A 20,876-nucleotide genomic window follows, 5' to 3' on the forward strand; every position below is an offset into this window, starting at 1 on the left:
GTCAGGCGGCGGGGACGGCACGGAAACACCCGTGACCGTGTCCGTGACCGAGCCTGTGGGGTGGGGGGCACCCTGCAGCCACCCGCTGCCTGCAAAACCCCCCGGGGGTGGCTCCGGGTCCGTGCTGAGCCCCGCACCCCTTGAGGGATCCCCCCCGCCATCAGGGTGGGTGTGTGTGTGTGGGGGGGAACGACAGGACTACAACTCCCATGATGCAGCGGGGCGCGGGAGAGCAGCCGGGCTCACGTGACGGCGGCGGCGGCGGCGCGGGTCACATGACCGGCGGGGGAGCCGGGGAGCGGCGGAGCCGCGCCGCCCATGGCCAACGTCGCCAAGAAGGTGTCGTGGTCCGGCCGCGACCCCCGCGACGACGACGACGAGGACGGGAACGGGGACGGCCCCGCGGGGGAGAGCACCCCCCTGCTCAACGGCACCGGGCACGGCGCGCGGCAGGTGGGGCCGGGGGGCGCCCCCGGGGGCTCCCCGGGGCTCTGCGGGCGGTGCCCGGGGTTGGGGCTGGGGCTGGAGCCGAGCGGGGGCTGCCAGCCCCGGGGGGAGCCGCGGCCGGGCCCCGAGGTGCCCGGGCTGTGGCTCAGGCTGGGCCGTTCCCCCTCCCACCCCCACCTCCCGGTTACCGGGAGCCGTGGCTCGCTCCGGGGTTGGGGTCGCCAGGGAGGGTCCCTGGTGTGAGCCCCCGGGGGGTGCGGGCAGCCGCTGGAGGCGATCCCGGGGCTTCCCGGCAGCCGTTAGCACGGGCGGGGTGATCCTGCACTGCCCCGCTGCTGGGCAGCTCGGAGCAGTGGGCTCATTAGGGTGATTTTAGGGTAATTAGGGGAAGCGCGGGGGCTGTTGGGTTCTGCTGCGCTCTGCAGGCCCGGGGCTCAGCGGGCTGGGAGGAGCTGGGGCGCTGGGCTGAGCACCAAGTAGAGCCCAGGCCTGCCCAGCACCTCCCGGCTGTAAAAATCTGGTGAGCTGTGTGGGCTGGGAGCTCCTCGAAATAAGGCTCGGTGAGGATGGATGGGGTTTTTGGGGAAATATCTGAGCCCCCAAACCTGGCCCCGCTGCTGTGCTTCGCTGTGGCTCCGGGTACGTGGTGGGACCGACAGACAGCAGGACAGACACCGCTGCTCCTGGCAGTGGCGCTGAGCTCTGAAAGGCTCCAAGCACAGCAATCCCCCTAAAGGAGCGGGATGTGGGAAGTGTCACCGTGTCCCTGCAGTTCTCCGTGGCCAGCTGACACCAGGAGGAGCGCAGCCACGTGTGACAGCTCCGCGGCACCAGGCTGGGAAGCCAGGACAGGACAGGGCAGCTTCAGCACAGGGTGGGAGCTGCTCAGCCCACGGGAGGCTTCACCTGGCGGCGTGGCAGTGCAGCAGAAGTGGCATCAGTGCAGTTTCTTCTCTTTCTCACGTGTTCCTTTGATGGAAATGAAAGCGAGCTCAGTGACAGGAGGAAGCGCAGCTCTTTGGTTCTGACTGCTGGGTGGGAGGTTAGGAAGGGCTGTTTGCCTGGACGAACGTGCCCGTGGTCGTAGAGGGGGTGCCGCAGGGATGTGGCCTGAATCTGTCTGTTCTGGGTCTTGCCAGCTGGCTGGGAAGGGGGCTGGGCACGGCTGTGGAGCTGTGTGAGCCTTCATCCCCAACTTGGGGCCTCCCAGTGGCTTGGGTCCCAGCTGATGCCCTGCAGGGAGCGACCTCGCTGGCTCCCCATGGGCAGCACAGCCCTTCCTATAACCGGTTTGCTGCCTCATGACCCGTTGGTGCAGAGCTTTGGGGAACGTCTGGCTCCGTCTCCTCTGGAACCTCACCAGGTCGCTTCTCTGGCCACCTCCCTGCGCAGCTCAAAACGAGTTTGGAATTTCCTCTGGCACCCAAACGGGGCTGCCGAGGGCTGGGTGACGCCGTCATTCGTCCCCCGCCGTCGGGGACAGCTCTTGCAGGGGGTTTCCTTGGGGGGCTCGGGGCAGGGGAGCTGCTGGGCCGTCCGCAGCCGCCGGGCTTCACGAACAGCGCGTGCTGTTGTGTGGAAATAATTGCTCTGCAGTCACGCCAGCATCACACGCAGCCGGGAGCAGCAGCCGGCCTTCGGGGAGCGCTCAGGAGTGGGGCTGGCCGTGTGCTGAGCGGTGCTTTGGGCCGAGCACAGATAACTGGCTGTGGCCCTGGTTGTCTCAATCCCTCCCTGCCCCTTCTGTGGGAGGTGGGTGCTGACGGAGGGAGCTTTTTCCCGTCCTCCAGGCGTGAGCAGGGACCGTGACACGAGTGGTGGCTCCCAGCTCGGTTCCCTGTTCCTGTCCAGGTCTAACGGGAACCCCAAACCTGTGTGCTCTGATGCCAGGCGGAGGGAGGCTGCCCTGGAAGGTGTCTGCTTTCACCCTGCTGGAGATTTGGGGTGGGGACCGGGTCTCTGCCCTGTTCTCAGGGCAGTGGGGTCCTGGCCGGGACCTCTGTGCCACCAGAGCAGCTGGGCACTGAAACAACTCGCTTCTGCTTCTGGGTCGTGACCCTGAGCTCCCACTGCTCCCGTGTGTCCCCTGGGAGGTGACAGCTTGGCGAGTGCCTGGCTCACGGGGCGAGTTTGAGAAGCAGGGGCAAAACCCAACTGCAGGCCAGGGAGTAAATAGGAATGGGGAGCTGGGAGAAGTGGGAAAATAGGTCAGGCTGCCGACACAAAGGGATATTCTTCGTCTGCGGTGACGTGCACGGCTCCTGGCTGCTCTGGCCTGCGCGTTCCAGGCAGGATCGGGGGGATTAAAGCAGGAGGGGCTCGGTCTGGGATCCGCCAGCTTGCTGGACGTGCTGGGAGCCCCCTGTTGCTTGCTGTGGCTCGTTTATTCCCCAGACTGTCAGCAAGGCTGGTTGGGGACAGGGCTGGTGGAGGGATGAGGGCTTCAGGCTGTTCTTAGTGGCCGTGCTGCTTGCACCCTCGTGCGTTTCCCAGTGGTGGGGGTGCTGGTGGTACCTGCTCCTGGTGGGCTCCTCGTGGCGCTGCCCAGCTGCAGGCTCAGCCACAGCCCTCGCCTGCGTTGGCCAGGAGATGCGAGTTGCCCAAACCAGCCCCCGGGCTCCTGCGTTATGCAATTGTGCTGCTGGTGACGAGCCTGAGAAAGGAGAACCTGCCCCTGCCTTCCCGCTGCCAGCGCCTGCTCCTTCCCGGCACCGTCCTGGACCCCGGCTGCAGAGCGCTGTGCCGCTTCCTCCTGCGTGCGCCAAGCTGGGCCCTGGGCACGCCGAGGGTTTGGGGGGGAAATTAATGCCTGGGAACGCGGGGGGATGCCGGGCATGGAGGCAGCAGGAGGTTGTGGAGGGCAGGACCCAGCCTGGGCTGGAGGGCAGCTGCTCAGACTGCCCGCGGGCAGCCCCGCTCCTCTGGCGTGGGGGAATCGTGTTCTGGGGAAGGCAAGGAGTGAGGCTGGAAGGCGAGGAGTGACCGGCCTGTGACTGTGCTGGGGGGCAGCCACCTCCCTGCCGTGTCCCCTGCGAGCAGCATTTTGTGGGTGCTGCCCCTCGGGGGGCTCTGGCCGTGCCAGGCAGGAGGTTGGCGTGAGGTGGGAGAGCTGGGACTCGCTGAGCTGGTGGTCGTGGTGTGTTTGGGAGCTGACCCGGTTTCCCCTTCTCTTTGCAGTTCACTCCTTCCTCCCTGCTGCGCACTGGCCAGCTGAGCAATGTGGATCTCAACGAGGACGTCCGTGAGCTGGTGAGTGGCACAGACAGGGCGAGCTGCTGGGCTCCCCGCTGCGAATAACCCGAGGGGATGCTCCCGGGGCAGCAGTGTCAGTAACAGCAGACCCCTGGTCGCCTTCCCTTGGTGGCACCAAGTGCTGCTGAAGATGTTTCTGTGTCCCGAGCTCAGGCTGGCTCGGTCTCACTCCTTCCTTGTCCTTTCTCTGGAACAGGACAAGGGCAAATGCAGAACTGAGTGGGGTGGGGAGGATTTCTCCCTTGTCATGTGAGCTCCTGCCCGGCTCAGGCAGCGGGCAGGAGAAGCAGCCTTGAGTCAGCACGCAGCAAGGGAGGGGACCTGTGGTGTGACAGCCACCAGGGAGGGATCTCAGCTGTGCTCCTTCCCAGGGCCGGGGCTGGCAGCAGGCACCCTGTGCAAACTCAGGTTTCAGCCACCCACCTGGAGAACCTCCCCAGGTTCTGCTGCCCCAGTTGAGCTTCATGAAATGCGAGTGCAAGGAATTCTGTTAAATATTTCTTACGGAATTCTTCAAAATGTGTCTCCACCCAGTGCTGTGGAGAAAAAGCTGGGCCAGCTTTGGCTGTGGCTGTAACTCAGGGCCAGGAAAAGGGCATGTGATGCTGGGGGGGCCCTCCTGCAGCCGTGGTGAATGCCCTAAATCAGAGCCAGGAGAAGCCTGCGTGATTGAAGGTGTTTGTGAAGCAGAACTTGATTTCTGCCCCAAACCCGAGGTCTGCTTGAAATAGCTCCTTGCTTTAGGCCAAAGGAATTTCCTGCTGAGGTGAAACGTTGCCTTCTGCTGGGAGCACGGGGACGCTGTGTTAGAACAGCAGGTCGCTGCTGGCTGTGCCAAATCTCTGCCTGCCTGCTCCTTGCTGCCCCTGGGCAGATGTCCTGCCTGGGACCGAGGAGGCAGCCAGGGCTCCAGGCACAAAAGGCTCTTTGAATCGGTTTAAATCTGCCCCACGCGCTGCCTGGTGGAGTCACCCCAGGTCCCAGCCTCCTGGGCAGCCTCTCTTGGGCTTCTCCTGAGCTGTGGGGCAGTGAGAGCAGCCCCACAGCAGCGGGGTGGTGCGGGCACTCGGTGTCAGGCAGCCCCAGGAGCGAGCAGGTCCCTGCCCGGCCCCACCGACCGGTGCGTTGTGTCCTGCAGGAGACGGAGCTGCCTCGGCCGTACCCCAACGAGATCCCCCACAACGAGAAGCTCCTGTCGCTCAAGTACGAGGTATGCGGGCTCCTGTTCCTCCCTCATCTGCCCCTTGTCCTGTCGTTATCAGCCCGAGCAAAAAGTCACACTCCATCTATATTACAAGCCCCCTTTGGCACTAACCAGCATCTCCCTCTTCTGAACTAGAGCCTGGACTATGACAACAGCGAAAACCAGCTGTTCCTGGAGGAGGAGAGGAGGATTAACCACGCGGTGAGTCCCGCCGTGCTGTGGCTGCCCGCTGCTCCTGCGGGCTGACAGCCCCGCTGCGAGGGGGCGCGGGGAAGCCATCACCCGCTGCCCGCTTCTCAGTGCAGGGGGTTAAAAGGCATCTCGGGCCACGGTGGGTTTATTACGGGCATCAAGCAGCTTGTGGAGACCTTGGAGCAGGGCGGCCAGATCCCCAGGAATCCAGCGTGGTGGGTTCCAGCTCTAACAGGAGCCGTGGTGGCATTGCTGGGAGGGAGGCAGAGCAGAGGGATGCCTGCAGCATCTGCGTAGGGAAAGCCTCGTCCTGGGGGCTTTGGGAGTCAGTGCTGCAGCAGGAAACAACAGGAGAGTCTGCTGAGAGGTCTGACGGAGGTGGGCAAGCTGGAAAAACGCATTTTCTGTCCAGGGATTCCCCTGAAGGGGTGAAGGCACTGGGGGATGGCTTGAAACAAGTCAGCTGCGGCTGGGCTCTGCAGTTCTGCGCCTGCCTGTGTCGATTCTCCCTGGGCAGCTCTCCGCAGCCTGCAGCTTCGGCCTGCATCAGGAAAGGTGGGCTGGGAGCCCCCCGTGATGCTCTGGGGGGCTGATGGCTGTTTGTCTGTCCGCCAGGCCTTCCGGACGGTGGAGATCAAGCGCTGGGTCATCTGTGCCATGATCGGCATCCTGACCGGCCTCGTCGCCTGCTTCATCGACATCGTGGTGGAGAACCTGGCCGGGCTGAAGTACCGAGTGGTGAAGGACAGTATCCTCACACGGAGACGTGAGGCTCCTGGGGGCCGTCAGGGGGGCGGAGGGCTGCAATTCCTCCCAGGGGCTGGGTGGGATGGGTCCTGCCGCCCGTGGTGCTGAGCTGTGCTAACGGAGGAGGCCGTGCTGCCTGCAGGACCTGCAGCTCAAGGAGCTCCCTGGCGACCCCTCATTGTGGTGGGGGGCACGTTACTGAGCTGGCACTGGCCTTTCCTTGATCCTCTGCCTCAGACATCGACAAATTCACGGAGAAGGGGGGTCTGTCATTCTCCCTCTTGCTCTGGGCCACCCTGAACGCCAGCGTGGTGATGGTGGGCTCCGTCATCGTCGCTTTCATAGAGGTGAGGGCTTGGAGGCCGCCTGCCTGGGGGTGCTTCTGTAACATCAAACGTTTCTGCTGAACTGGCTCTTGGCAGTGCGGCTCTGTCAGTGTGCTGAGGTTTCTCCTCTTGTCAGACGGTCAGGGCATGCTGCCCATTGTCTGCAGCCCCAGCAGCTTGGGGCAAAGGAGGTGGCAGCAGGGTGTGCTCCAGCCTCGGAAGCAGGCTCGGCTCTTGCTCTCCTGTCAGTTCATGCAAGCCTCGGGCCTGGCTCAGCCTCTTTGCTCCGTGTGTACGTGAGTGTCGGCAGCGAGCAGGCTGACCAGGTGCCTCGGAGACACCAGAGGACAGCCCAGAAACTGGCTGCTGACCTCTGGGGGCAGGCTGTGGCTGGGAGGGGGGCGATGGCTCCCTGCGAGCCTCTCTGAGTCACCAGCACCTGCCTTGTTGCTTTGCCCTCGCTCCTGTGAAGCTCTCCCTGGCCACCAGGTGAGAGCCTCCTGCAACACCGGGCCTCTCAGCACAGCGCCGTGCTGGGGGGGACCTCGAGTCCCTCAGGGGCTGCGTGTCTGTGGAGGTGCAGTGGGTGCAAGCCCACCTCCAGAGCCTGTCGGCAAGCTTTGGCCTTGCCTTTGAGCCTTCCCAAGGATGTGCTGGCGTGCCCTGCGCTTTGGGGACAGGGATAAGTGAGCGATGCGCTCCCGGTCCCTGCCCTGTCCGTGTCAGCCACAAACACCTCCCCTGTTCCCCGCAGCCCGTGGCAGCTGGCAGCGGCATTCCCCAGATCAAATGCTACCTCAACGGCGTGAAGATCCCGCACGTTGTCCGCCTCAAGGTAAGCGGGAGCTCCTGGGATGAGCTCGTGGGATGAGCTCGTGGGATGAGCACCCGCTGCGTGCGCTGAGCTGGACCGAGCGGGTGGTGCCCTCGTGCCACGGGGCGCTCCCTGCGGGTGCCGTGGCAGAGCCTGGCTGGGCTCCCCGTGGTGCAGCAGAGCCCCCTCGTGATGTGCTGTGCCCTCTGCTCTGTTTTGCAGACCCTGGTGATCAAAGTCTGCGGGGTCATCCTCTCGGTGGTCGGCGGCCTGGCCGTTGGGAAGGTGATGTGCACGGGGCGCTCCCGGGCGCGCTGTTACCCGCTGCGGGGCAGCCTGGCGCTGCTGGCCCCACGGTGACTTCCCACTCTCACTCCCTGGTCTGCTGGCCAAGGTGGCCATGGCACGGCCTGGGGAGCAGCAGAGGGCGTGCAGTGCCAGCTCCAGGATGTGTGGGGCCACCAAGAACACGGCTGTGTCCGTCCTCAGGAGTGTTGGATGGGGGGCGCAGGTGCCCCCTTGGGACCTTGTAGCCTGCCCCCTCTGCTGGAGGGGAGCTGGTGGGGACAGGAACCACTCAGAGTGAGGATCTGGGGGGAAACAGCAAGGTCTGCATCTGCCAGAGGGAAATTCTCCTGGGCTAGAGTTGGAGATGGAGCTGGTACAGGCAGAGCGTGTTGCTGGGTGCTGGTGTCCAGTTCCTTCAGGGCGGTGACCTGAGGGGAAGCAGGCAGCCTTCCCCAGCTTCCCGCAGCTCCACGGGTTCTTCCTTCCCCTGCCTGACCCTGCTGTCCTGCCCGCAGGAAGGACCCATGATTCACTCCGGAGCAGTGATTGCTGCTGGCATCTCCCAGGGCAGATCCACGTCTTTGAAGCGAGACTTCAAGGTTGGTGCTCAGGGCTGAGGGGCTGTGCTGCAGGGGCTTGGGATGTGTTCCCTGGCTGTCCCTGTCAGACCTCCCCAGCCAGGAGATGAGTGTTGTGTAACCCTGTGTGCACTTTGAGCTCCAGCAAAGGGCCTTTGCCTCCTTCCCTGCTGAGGCTTGGGGTCTATCAAGTGATGCCCCCTGAAAGATGCCATTGTGAGCATCGAAAGGCAGGAGGGGGCACAGCTCTGTTCCCTCTGCTCCCATCCCCACTGGGTGCAGGAGGAAAACTCTCCTCGCACTGCCAGCATAAGTGAGCAACATAAATCTTACACAGCTTTCATATGAAAGTTGGCATGATACGAATTTTTCTACGTGTTACCATGAGATACAGAAAACATCCTACATGCACATTAATATTTCTCATTGTACCATCACAGGAATAATTGTCTGTGAAGGTGCTGGTCCTAAATTAATCTTATGCAAATTACTGGGATGGTAATGTTAGTTGCATGGCATCATCCACGCAGGTTGGAAATTAGGAAAAAATCAGGTTGGAAATTAGGAGAAATTTCTTCTTAGAGTGGTCAGGCACTGGGACGGGTTGCCCAGGGAGGTGGTGGAGTCCCCGTCCCTGGGGGTGTTCAAGGAAAGGTTGGACGTCGTGCTTGGGGACATGATTTAGTGGGTGATAGTGGTGGTGCGGGGATGGTTGAATCAGATGATCTCAGAGGCCTTTCCCAACCTTTATGAGTCTGTGATCCACCAGCACCTCTCCCTGGTGAGCCAAGACCTCCCTGGTGCCGGAGCCCAGCCCCAGCCTGGCTCTGGGTTGCCGGAGCTCTGTGTGCCTCGGGGAAGGCGTCTGGAGGGAGGCAGGGAGCTGTGGCCTCCAGCCAGCGCTGCGTGAATCCCTCCCTGCACCCCTGGGGGTGCCCAAAGTGGACAGTTCCTTGGGGCTGTGTTGGTGGCGAGAGGTCACACGTGACATTCCCTGTGTCTCCTCCTGAGCTTTTGGCCAGCCCTGAACCTGCCTTCGTTTGGGTATTTCAGATCTTCGAGTACTTCCGCAGAGACACAGAGAAGAGGGACTTCGTCTCGGCTGGAGCTGCTGCTGGTGTCTCGGCCGCGTTTGGTGCCCCTGTGGGTACGTGTCCCGGTTCTGATGCTGAGCAGTGCCTGCACGCACGGCTTACCAGGAGGTTGCTCCTGGCTGTGAGGGGGTGGCTCTGGGGACCTAGGGCACTGCAGGAGCCTGGGCTGGGAGAGCCCAGCGTTAACCTCCAGGCTTAAACACTTGCCTGGAAGCCTGCAGGGTAGGTGAGGTGTGGTGGGGACGTGTGAGCAACTAAAAAAAACGGTGTGCTGCCATCCTCTGCCAGCTCAAGGGCTGAGAAAAAAAAAAAAAAAGCTTCCCCAAAAGTTAGTGATGCCCCAAACCTTCCCCAAAAGTGCCTGGCCTCCCTCCAAGCTGTCCTGCCCTGCCCTGCCCTGCAGGTCTTGGGAAGAGAGGAGCTGGTTATCTGTGTCTGATGTTAAATGTTGCATCCCTGAGGTGGGGAAGGACAGTGAAGGGGCTTTGCTGCAAGCAGTACCTCGTCGGTGCCTTGGTGGGCTTGGCTGGTCCCTTTGCTGGAGCTTTTTGGTTGTGGGCTGGGTGGGTTTGGCTGCCTCAGCTGCTGCTGCTAGGCAAGGGTCCGTGCTCCGTGCCCCTTGTGAAGATGTTTGTTTGTCTTGCCCTTGCAGGGGGCGTCCTCTTCAGCTTGGAGGAAGGGGCTTCCTTCTGGAACCAGTTCCTGACGTGGAGAATCGTAAGTGCTGGAAAGCAGAAGCAGGAACTCCAGAGCTGCCAGCTCCGGGTCTGTGTGCAGCCCCTGGCACGTTGGGGTCCCCCCGTGCCCAGCAGCAGCTCCTGGGTCCTGCCTCTGGGCCTCCAGGGGCCTGAGCCAGCTGCAGCTGTGTCTGGAGCCCTCTCCACCATCCCCTCAGCACTCCCATGGGGAGCGTGGCCGCTTGTCTCCAGCACACGGCGGGCACCAAGCCCCAGCCAAGAGCTCGGGGTTATTTGGGGTAGCGCAGAGGGAGCAAGGCTGGCTGTGTCCAGCAGTGACTCTGGGCTGCATCTCTTCCTAGTTCTTTGCCTCCATGATCTCGACGTTCACTCTGAACTCTGTGCTGAGCGTTTACCACGGCAATGCTTGGGATCTCTCCAGCCCCGGGCTCATCAATTTCGGCAGGTTTGATAACGAGGTACGGCGCAGATACTCGTCTGTGTGAGGCTCTGCTGGGGTGTTAGGAGCAGCGTGGGGGGGTTGGGGACACCAGTATGCCTTCACACATTGCCTGGGGACTGAGGCAGGCTCGGGTTTGGCTGGATCCCAGAGGATCCCAGGCCCATCGATGTGAGCAGGAGGTGTTTCTGCAGCCCCCGCTGGGTCCGGGTGCTGTGGGGTGTGCAGGGGATGTCCTGGGGGAACTCCGGGAGCCGCTCTGGCTCAGGCTGTGCTGCCTGAGCAAATGGTGACTCACTGCAAAAGGGTCAGCAGATCTGAAACCCAGCTCTTGTTTTTAGAAAATGGGATACACGATCCAGGAAATTCCTATCTTCATCTTCATGGGAGTGGTTGGTAAGAGAGTTCTGCTCTTTCAATTCCATTAGTCTGAATAATTCCCTCTGCTCTCTGTCTGGGCCTAAAAACTTCAGGATCCTGTTTCCTGGGGGAGTGGAAAATACATCTAACTCTAGAGCAGAGGCTGCTCGTGGCGTTTATGGGGCTGAGAGCTGGATCCTGGGCCAGCCCTCGCTCACTCCTGTAGCAAAGGCGAGCCCGTTCCATCTGCGCCCTGCAGTTACTCGGTGGGGTTGGTGTGTGGCAGCCCAGGGCTCTCAAGCTGTGGTGAGAGCCACCCTTACCCCTCCAGAAAGGGGAAATGGAGCACGTCAGGCACTCCCCAGTGTGCTCACCCGGCTCTGCAGCTGCCTGGGTGCCTGTTGGCCTGTCCCTAGGCCAGTGCTGTGCTTCTGGTTTCAGGGCCTGTGGTTTTCCCCAAGCAGGGGCAGCAGCTGTGTGTCACACTGGCTGTGATGTCGATGTCTCCCTGAGCTTTTCTGTTTCTCTTGCCTCTCGGGCAGCCACGGGAGGGTGCGACCTGCGTGCTGACACCTCCCTCTTCTGCGTTTGCAGGCGGGATCCTGGGGGCCCTGTTCAATGCCCTGAATTACTGGTTAACGATGTTCCGGATCAGGTAGGAGCTTGTGGGTGGCAAAGATGACTGAAATGGGTTGGCTGGCACCTTCTGTGCTCCCTGCGAGTGGTGTGCCTACCCAGAGCCGGGCTGTAACCTCATACCCAACGTGTAATGTGAGAGGTGGCAGCTGGACGCTGGGCACAAAGATGCCAGCTGCCTCCTGCTGCCCGCAGCCGAGGCTTTGACCCCCAGCATCCTGCCTTTGCTCTGCCCCTGCTGTGCTTCTCTCTGGTGACCTGAGGGCCCAGAAAGGCACCAATGCTGCACACACCCAACTGTTAGGTGTTCCTGAGAGCAATGGGAGAGCTGCTAAACCCCGTGTGATGTGCTCCCTTCGCAGGTACATCCACCGGCCCTGCCTCCAGGTGATTGAGGCCATGCTGGTCGCAGCGGTGACGGCGGCTGTGGGGTTCGTCATGATTTACTGCTCTCGAGACTGCCAGCCCATCCAGGGGAGCACGGTGGCCTACCCCCTGCAGGTAGGAGGTGCTGGGAGCAGACCCTGAGCCTCGGCAGGGGAACAAAATCCTGCTGGGCTTTGCTGGTTCCCCTACAGTCGGTGCCTTCTGCTCCGGGTGGAGCTGGAGGCCCCAGTGCAGCAAGCAGGGGGTGTTTCTGCTGGCCGGCCTGACCCAAAGCTCTGGAAATAAAAGCAGCTGGCTGCTTTTTCATCTGGGTCCTGGCTTGGCAGGGACAGAGGTGAAGGCACTGGCTGGCAGGTTGTCACCAGCCAGGTGGCAGTGGTGAAGTGGTGGTGTGGGCATGCGGAAAGCAGCGTGGTTGTGGGAGCCCTTTGCTCATGGTTTGGGCACTTTCCTTTGGGCTGCACAGAAATGTGTGAAGCTGCCAGGCCAGAGATCCTGGAGAAGCATCTCTCTCACTCTGATTTCATTCTGTTCTCCTCCCGTACGCAGTGCCCTGCCTTCAGCTCAGCAGGGGTGCCCAGGTCTGCCCTGGGCTCCTCAGCCAGCCAAATCCCTGCAGTCCTTGCTGCCCCAGGGCAGCCCATATCTGCCACTTCTAACTTGTTTTTTTTCCTTCCCCTGCTTAGCTTTTCTGTGCTGATGGAGAGTACAACTCTATGGCCACTGCCTTCTTCAACACACCTGAGAAAAGCGTTGTCAACCTCTTCCACGACCCTCCAGGTCTGCCTGCCCAGCGAGTGCTTCCTCAAATACAAGCAGAGTGGGGCAGGGTTTGTGCTTGGTGGCTGATCTGTTCCCTCCTTGCTTGTGGGATGAGGCAGGGGCTGTCAGCATGCCCCAGGAAGGCACAATGGGATCTGGCCAAGTGCTGTGTGGGGCAGCAGGCAGCGAGGGGCTGTGCTGCTGGTGGCCAGCTGGGTATGCAGGAGGGGCGATGTGAGCCTGGGTGCATCCAAAAACCTGCTGCTGCTGCACCATGGCTGAGGCTGGCCAAAAGCCTTTTGGGGGAGCTCGGGGAGAATGGGCCCAGCAGTGCCTGCTGTGTGCAGAGGCACCCAGCAGCGTGGCTGAAGGGCTGCGGTCCTGGGGCAGCTGGCGGGCAAAGGCTCAGCTCTGTCTGTGTGTGTCTGCAAGCTGGCACCTCCCAGCAGCGTGGGAGCAGGTCTGAGCCTTGCTTCTTCTCTGGAGTCTGTCCTGGAAATACCCCGGGCTGTTTTCTTACTTAGCAGGGCCTTTTGCCCCTGAATGACTTTACCTTCTGGGTAGGTTGTGGAGGTGGATTTCTGCAGCTTGGATTTGCTCAAGAAATTAAATTTCAGATCCCAGCTCCAATTTCCCTTGGACCCCATGTAACAATGACATGCTCTCTTCCCCCCGGGCCTGCTGCTCTGAGTTTTTAGACCCTTGGTTTGGGGTGTGCAGCTCAGTACTTAGCACAGGGATGGGTGTCCCATGTCTCAGGGCTGCTCCCTGCAGCGCTGGGCCCTTCCTTTGGTCCATTGACCTCTGTAAAGGAGAGAGTTTGCAAAATATGGATTCAAACTAGACTGAGCCTGCTCATCAGTCCTAAAAATTGTAATAGGCTGAGTCCTGGGGATGACAGTGTCTCGCTGTGCTGGGGGACAGCATGAAGGCATGCCCTGCACCACGGGGGCTGCGGGACAGGGAGCGTGTTTGTAGGACCTGCTCTGCTGAGCTGATCCCCAAACTGACCGTAGCACCTCCGTCCTCCTGACCTCCTCCTCCAATGCTGGCAGTCCCTTGGGACTTTGCAGAGTTCATCATCATTTTTCCTCGCAGGAAGCTGAGAAATGCAGGGCTGAAAGGGGATGGGTCATCGTGAGCCACGAGATTGGGGTAATTAATGTGCTGGACTCAGTGGGACGGGAGGGCTTTGGATGGCACTGGCAGGGTGCTTGACAGAGGTAGAAACAACCCGGAGAGCCAGACTGAAAGGCTTGTGCTGTCAGGGAGGATGCTGGGGGGAAAATCTGGAGGAAGGTGCACCCAAGAGGGGCTTTGTCTGCAGGCAGTGAGCGTCAGGGGCTGCTGCTGTCTGTTCTCCCCTGGCTGTGGAACCAGCACTGACTCTTTTCTCCCCACCCCAGGTTCCTACAACCCCATGACGCTGGGGATGTTCACCCTGATGTATTTCTTCCTGGCCTGCTGGACGTATGGCCTCACCGTGTCCGCGGGGGTCTTCATCCCTTCCCTGCTGATCGGCGCTGCCTGGGGGAGGCTGTTTGGCATCTCCCTGTCCTACCTGACCAAGGGCTCGGTGAGTGTTTGATGGGAAGGGGGTCTGGGGTGGATGTGGCACCCTGCTCTCCTCTTGCTGCTGGCCCAGCTGCATGTGCAGGCATGGTTGCAGAGCTGGCTGAGAGCCCGGCACAGCGGCTGGGAGAAGTGTGGAGAGCATTGACTCCTTGCTCCATGTTTTCCTGAGCTGTCTCTGAGCTTTCTTCAGTCCTGATGGAACCCTGCAGACATCTGGGCTGTGCACAAGTCCTCGGGCACTCCCTGCTCCTTGGGAAGGGGTTTTTGGGGCCGGGGCACTGTTTGTTATCTGTGGATGAGCTGGAGCCAGCCGCTGACTGAGCCCTTTCTCTCTCAGATCTGGGCTGACCCTGGGAAGTACGCCCTGATGGGAGCTGCTGCACAGCTGGGTGAGTTGCCCCCCTTCGGGACTTGTGGCCACCTCTGGCTCGTGTCATAGTGAAGGTGGCAGGGCAGGAAATGGTCTTTGCTTCCCTGTTCCAGCTTTTTCCTTAGCTGAAGCTAAGCCCGTGTGGTGTTGCTAAAACCCCAGCCTGCGTCAGCTCCCTAACAGCCCTGCCAAGTGCGAGCAGCATCCCTGGGCGGGTTGGATGTGCTGCCTGCCTCGCGGGGTGTCTGTGTGGGAATCCTGGGGTGCTGCTCAGAGACTGAGGGGCCTTGGGTGCTCTCCCCTGCCCCCCTAAGTCCCTGGTCCTTTTGGGCGCTTCTTACAGGCGGGATAGTGCGGATGACGCTGAGCCTCACGGTCATCATGATGGAGGCAACAGGCAACGTTACCTACGGCTTCCCCATCATGCTGGTGCTGATGACAGCGAAGATTGTGGGCGACTACTTCGTGGAGGTGAGGGCTGGCTGTGCTCACTGGGAGCCCAGGACTGGGCGAGGGGCTGCGAGTGAGGATTTGGGGTGCTGCCGAGCTGGGGAAGCTCTAAGTGAGGACTGGGGGTGTTGCAGAGCCTGTGGACTCTCAGAGGGGGGCTGCTGCCTGGCTGCACCCCCTCAGCATCTCAGCAGGCCTCTGCTGACAGCTCGGCTCTCCTTGCAGGGGCTGTATGACATGCACATCCAGCTGCAGAGCGTGCCCTTCTTGCACTGGGAGGCCCCGGTGACGTCCCACTCCCTCACGGCCAGGTAGGTGGGCTGGGGGCCACCACCAGCCCTCAGACCGTGCTGTTGGCCCCAGTCGAGAAGGGTGGCGGTGACCTGCTGTGGTCACAGGTGCCTGATGGTCACCAGCCCCTTCCCCAGCAGCGTGACATCCCCCTCCACGTCCCCCACAGGTTATGGGGGGAGCAGGGAGGTGTGTGCGTGGGGGGGTGAGTTTGGGGTGTGCTGCTGCTGAATTGTTTCCCCCTGACTCTTCCCCACAGGGAGGTCATGAGCACTCCTGTCACTTGTCTGCGGAGGATCGAGCGGGTGGGCACGGTTGTGGACATCCTCAGCGACACCTCCTCCAACCACAACGGCTTCCCCGTGGTGGAGAGCAACCCCAACAGCACCCAGGTGGGCTGGGTGCCTGCTGGGGGGGATGGGGATGTGTCCGGGGTCGGCTGTGCGAGGGCTGCCTGTGGTGTGGGACCCTCGCACCCGCCTCCTGTCCCCAGCCTCGTTTGACACCCCATGCTCTGTTGCAGGTGGCAGGGCTGCGGGGTTTGATCCTGCGCTCCCAGCTCATCGTCCTGCTGAAGCACAAGGTGGGTGGTGCTGTGCAGGGGCTGGGTGGGCTGCCTTGGAGCCCTGCTGCCAGAGCACCCCTGACATCCCCTGACATCTCCCTTGGTTCTCTGTTTGGGGGCTGCCATGCAGCCTGTGGGCACGTTGGTGTGCCCAGCAGCCTGCTGTGCCTCACCGGGCTCACAAAACACCCCTGTTACCAGAAACAAGCTGCTCCTGCCTACCTCATGCTCCTCTCCTCTTCCCTCCTGACCCTGCCTTGGTGCCCTGGTGTGGGCTGTGGGGCTGCAGTGCCCCAGTCAGCGTCTCGGGGTGGTCGCTGATGGTCTCTCTCCCCCCAAGGTTTTTGTAGAGAGGGCCAACCTGAGCCTGGTGCAGCGGCGGCTGAAGCTGAAGGATTTCCGGGACGCCTACCCCCGCTTCCCCCCCATCCAGTCGATCCACGTCTCCCAGGACGAGCGCGAGTGCATGATCGACCTGAGCGAGTTCATGAACCCCTCGCCCTACACTGTGCCTCAGGTAACATTTGGGGGCCCCTCTGCGCCCCAGTCTGTCAGGGAACCGACCACACTGGGGCACCAGAGCCAGCTGGGGCCTCTGTGACCCATTCGTCCCCGATGTACCTTGCAGGAGGCGTCTCTGCCACGGGTCTTCAAGCTTTTCCGGGCCCTGGGCCTGCGGCACTTGGTGGTTGTGGACAATCGCAACGAGGTGAGTCCCCACGGCCACCAGGCACTCACTGCGTGCGGGCAGACTGGGCTCGTTGGGGTGCTGCTGTTGTCCCCGGGCTCATGGGGCCTGATGCTGTCCCCTCCCCGCAGGTGGTGGGCATGGTCACCCGCAAGGATCTCGCCCGGTACCGGCTGGGGAAGGAAGGGCTGGAGGAGCTCTCGCTGGCACAGACGTGACGTGGGGCAGCGCCGCCCAGCGGGATCGCACGCTGGCCCCTCTGAGACTGGGACCCTCGTTTGGTAGAGGCAGGGGGAGGACTGGGCTGGCTCCTGGAGGTAGCATGGTGCCTGGAGCACTGGCACAGCTGTTCTGCCCCAGCTCTCCCGTGTGTCGCTGCCTTCCCACCTCTGCCAGCTCCTCTCCTCCTCGCCCTTTCCTCTGCTTCCCTGAGGGATCAAAATATGCTGTTGGTTCTGTTAGCTCTTTGAGTAAGCTCACTGGGGGTTGTGTGAAGGCTGCAGCGTGCCTGGGGAGCCAAAGTGCCCTGCTGAGCTGGGTACTGTCTCCCTGCCCTTTATCCCTGCTGCTGCCCTGGGCATCCCGGGACTGGCCACCTCCTGTGGGGCTGGGGCTGGCTCTGCAGGGATGGGAGGTTGCAGGGCTCTCCCCTGCTCCCAGGGCCCTGTCCCCTCTCCCCATGCTGCTGCTGGCTGGCTTGGGCTGAGCCCCGTGTCTGTTACTTTGGCCAGAGGGGATCCCTGCCCTGCCCCCTGTGCAATAAAAGGGCTCCCATGGTTCAGCAGCTGCTGTCTCTTGCTCTTTCTTGGCTCCCCTGACTGCTGTGCCCCTAAGCCTGTGGGGTGAGGGCACGGCGTGGCCCTTCCTCATGGCTTGGAGGGGATAAGAAGGGGAGGGCTTCCCTCGGGTGGTGGTCCTGGAACGTGACCCTAGTGTGTTCCCCTGTGCCTCCAGCCCTCCCCTCGGTCTCCTCAGTGCTGCTGCATCTCCCCTGCAGTGATACTGGGTTGAAAGCGACCCCAGCTTCATTCCTTCACTTTCTGCACCCTTTGCAGCAGCCTGGGTCCTGCTGGCCTTGGCTGCTGCCCCCCGAAACCAGCCACCACATCCAGCCACAGGGACAGAGCCGAACCTGCAGCTCCCTGGGTGGTGAGGAGTGCTCCAGCCCTCACGGTTCCTTGCCCTCGAAGCTCCAACTCCTTTATCTTCCCCTGCCCTCATTACCCCGTGTGCTGGCCTTGGCCCTGCTCCGTGCACCGCACCCCTGGGGTGCGAGTGCTCTGCACTGTGTTCTGGGGGGGAGCTGGGCAGGGTGAACCTGGCCTCTAGGGGCTTTCTACTGCGGGCTACTTCTGTGCTGAAATAAACCCTGTTTGTACTTTTACGTGGTGCTGCCTGGCTCTTGCTTCCCTCCTTCCTTGGCCCCGCTGCCTGGGCTCGGGGGAGCCCTGGGGAGCTGAGGCCCTGGGCTTGGTGCTGGGGGGTGCCCTATGAGGGGGAGTGCTGGGAGCCAGAGGTCCCTGGCAGGCCTGGGCTGTTCAAGGTTGCCCCTTCCTGGGTGCTTTTCCTTTTCAAGCCTGACAAAGAGCCACCACAAAGCCGGGGATGCCTCTGCTGGGCCCTGGTAACAGTGCTGGGCTCCGGCGGCAGCCAGGAGGCCTCAGGGAAGGGCTAGCTGTGCCGTGGTGCCGCCCTGTCCTCCCTCTGGGTCTGACACCCAGCGGGGTGGTGGTGGCAGGTCCCTGCTCCCTGGGCAGGCAGCGGGGTCCCTGGATGGCAGCCGGGCGCTTTATGGGGCCCTGCGCTGCCCTTTGCCCCGGCACAGCTGAGATAAGGGGACGGGATCCACGGAGTCGGGCCCGCAGAGCAAACACGGGCTGCTGGTTCCTCCAGCCATCCCGCTTCCCTCCTCCTGCTGCTCCTGGAGGGGCGCAGAGCCCTTTGTCACCAGCAGCAGGGCTGCCCCCGTCGCAGCGGCGGGTGGCGAAGGACACCGTGCGCACTCGTGCCTAGCGGGAGTCATTTATTCACTCGTCCCAGCTCCAGCTGCCCCAGCGCTGGCAGCGGGGCCGCGGTTTGATCATTAACTGGGTGGCACGTGGCGGGGCCAGGGTCCCCTCTGGTGGGCTCAGAGCCCCACAAAGGGCTCAGCTTCCAGCCCCAGGCGGCCTGCCTCGGGAAGCAGCTCCCGCCCAGCACCCGGCAGCTCCGGCCCCGGCTCCACCGTCCAGTTGGCCAGGAGGTCGCTGAAATCGGGGGTGCCGGCGTGAAGGAGGCTGGCGGGGCCGGGGCCCGGCTCCTTCCAGAAGGAAGGCGGCAGCTTCCTCCTGTGCATGGGGGTGATGTGGCCGTATTTCCTCTCCAGCCGCTGCGTCTTGCCCCCGGCTGCCCGGGGCGGCAGGCACCGGTGCACGCCGTACTCAAAGAGCTCGGCCAGTGGCCCCAGCCTCTGCGTGGCCCCAGAGCCCCCCCGGGCCATCACTGCCTCAGGCTGGGGCAGGCTGGCGGTGCCCGGCTCGCGGGCGGTGCACCGGGGTGAGCTGCAGTCCTCGGGTGTGCCACGGCCACCACTGGGCTCCTCCTGGCCCCGCCGTCCGAAGTAGCGCTGGATGTCACCGCTGATGAGCTCCGAAAACCGGAGGAGCCTCAGGGTGGCCTCAGCGGCGTTTGGGCCGGCCAGCTCCAGCCCCCTGCAGCTGGTGCTGTCCTCTGCTGCCTCCTCTTCATCCTCCTCTTCCTCCTCCTCTTCGTCATCCTCCTCCTCCTCCTCGGAGAGGTCGGGGAAGTCGGGTTCGGGGCGTGCGGGCAGCAGCAGGCCGTGTGGGAAGGGCGAGGGCAGCCGCAGCCCGGCCAGGGGCCGGATGACGCCCGCAGCCATGTCAGGGCGCAGGGGCAGCCCGGGGCCTGGACTCACCCTGCAGGGCAGGGACAGTGGGGTGAGGGTGGCAGCACCCCGGGGTGTCCCCATCCCGGTGCCCCACAGCAGCGTTTGGCCCCAAGGTGGCAGCAGGGGGGTGCTGCGTGGGGCAGTGGTGGGGCAGCGGGGCTGTACCCCCCATCCGTGGGACGGGGGGCAACTGAAAACATCCCCCTGAGCCCTGGGATTCAGGGCAGCAGGGTTGTCCCTGCTATCCATTGGATGTGGGGAAGCACAGACACCCCCCAAACCACAGAGCATCCCCCCAAAAGGTGTGAGGCAGCAGGGTGTCACCCCAGGGCTGTGTGTGGAGCTGGATGAGGCCCTGGGCACAGCACCCTGCCACCATGGGGTGCACACCTGGGGTGCTGAGCCCCCTGCCCATGCAATGGTCCCGCAGGATTCCCTGTGGCAGGGCAAACCTCCCCGCACCGCCCTGGCTGTCTCTGACCACAGCTGGGTCTTGCTGAGCTGCGCGAGGACCCCTCTGTGTTCACAGATCTGTTCCCCGGGGTCCCCAGCCCGGGCTCGCTGTGGGGCATTCTCAGCCACATGCCTGGGAGTGCCATCACCCGGCTCTGAGAGGCTTTGGGGGCAGCAGTGCCTCTGGGGACAAATCCTGATGCCTCCTGGCCAAGCCTGGGACAACATCGCTGCTGCCCCTGTGCATCCCTCTGCACCCTGTCCCCTCCATGGGGCTTCCAGTCCCCTCCATGGGGCCAGTCCCCTCTGTGGGGCCTCCCCAGTGCCACCCGAGGCTGGAGAACTGCCCCGGTGCAGGAGGGCATCGCCCGGGGCCACAGCTCCTCTGCTGCCTCGGCTCAGCTCGGCACTCACCTTGGTGCTGCTGCCCGGCCATGCATAGGCTCCCGCGCCGCTCCCCCTCACTGTCCCTCCACCTGGGCCTGAAGTATTTATAGCGGAGCAGCGAGCTGACGGCTGGCAAATATTTGGTAGCTGTATTGTAATAGTAGACTCGGTAAACAGAGCTGGGGTTTGCTTTAGCACCCAGCAACGGGAGAGCGGCGCGGGGAGGGACGCGGGGACGGAAGGCAGGGCTCACCTTAATGGTTCACTAGCCAGGGGATTTTCAAGTGTTGTTCCTGTAGATTCACCTATTAAATCGGCAGCCCCAGCTGCCAAACTGCCTGCACACTTGTACCGAGGGCTCTTATCTCCCTGCTGATTGGAGGCGAAATCAAGCTTTGTCAAATAGGCGTAAAATTAAATTTCATGCTATTTTGACTCCTGGAGTAGGGATCTTCTGAAGAACACACTGCTTATCGGGCCATGCCTGTGCAAACAGGTGCTGCGGCCGTGACGGGCCAAACCTCCTGCCTGGAGCCTTTGCAGGGGTCCCACGGTGCTGGGCGCTGCTCAGCCTCCTGCACAGCTCCGGGCCCCCTGTCTCCAACCTCGTGCTCCTCTGCAGACCCCAAGATGGTTGTGGAGCTCAGCTATGAGTCCCAGGGTGGGTTTTTGAGTATTTTGAGGTGGCGGGACACGGCCCCAGTGGTGTGGCTGGTGGGAGAGGCACTTTGGGGTGGAGCGGTGGGGCTGGGTGCCCCAAGGCAGGTGGCCCTTGTCAGTCGGTGCTGGATGCAGGGATGGGGACGTGTGTGTGGGAAGCAGCTTGGGCAGCCTCTGGGCAGGGACAGCACCCAGGATGGAAGCACCGTCACCGCAGGCAGGGTGCTGGGATGCCCCATGCCTCCTGCGTGGCTGTGTTGGTCCGGGCAGGCTGTGAGCATGGTAGAGGACCAGCTGGTGACAACAGAGCAGCTTGAGGTGGCTGT

General features: G+C 62.6%; 2 protein-coding genes across 2 annotated transcripts; one reads left to right on the forward strand and one right to left on the reverse strand.

Moving 5' to 3' along the window:
• The first annotated feature begins 288 nt into the window (after window positions 1-288).
• On the forward strand, window positions 289-16,515 carry CLCN7 (chloride voltage-gated channel 7). The gene is made up of 25 exons (XM_082772017.1): window positions 289-453; window positions 3,625-3,696; window positions 4,838-4,909; window positions 5,039-5,104; window positions 5,711-5,843; window positions 6,080-6,189; window positions 6,923-7,003; window positions 7,205-7,267; window positions 7,786-7,869; window positions 8,902-8,995; window positions 9,595-9,659; window positions 9,982-10,098; window positions 10,421-10,475; window positions 11,034-11,094; window positions 11,438-11,576; window positions 12,149-12,242; window positions 13,631-13,800; window positions 14,137-14,188; window positions 14,513-14,640; window positions 14,845-14,930; window positions 15,170-15,302; window positions 15,434-15,493; window positions 15,816-15,992; window positions 16,104-16,184; window positions 16,295-16,515. The coding sequence occupies exons 1-25, from the start codon at window positions 319-321 to the stop codon at window positions 16,379-16,381; spliced, it is 2,415 nt and encodes an 804-aa protein (XP_082628143.1). The 5' UTR covers window positions 289-318; the 3' UTR covers window positions 16,382-16,515.
• Window positions 16,516-18,200: 1,685 nt separating this feature from the next.
• Window positions 18,201-20,095, reverse strand: PERCC1 (proline and glutamate rich with coiled coil 1). The gene is made up of 2 exons (XM_082772064.1): window positions 19,918-20,095; window positions 18,201-19,078 (listed from the first exon to the last, which is right to left on the reverse strand). The coding sequence occupies exons 1-2, from the start codon at window positions 19,941-19,943 to the stop codon at window positions 18,292-18,294; spliced, it is 813 nt and encodes a 270-aa protein (XP_082628190.1). The 5' UTR covers window positions 19,944-20,095; the 3' UTR covers window positions 18,201-18,291.
• Between the last annotated feature and the right edge of the window lie 781 nt (window positions 20,096-20,876).

The sequence above is a fragment of the Aythya marila genome, assembly GCF_965140915.1.
Source record: "Aythya marila genome assembly, chromosome: 15".
NCBI classification, from domain to species: domain Eukaryota; kingdom Metazoa; phylum Chordata; class Aves; order Anseriformes; family Anatidae; genus Aythya; species Aythya marila.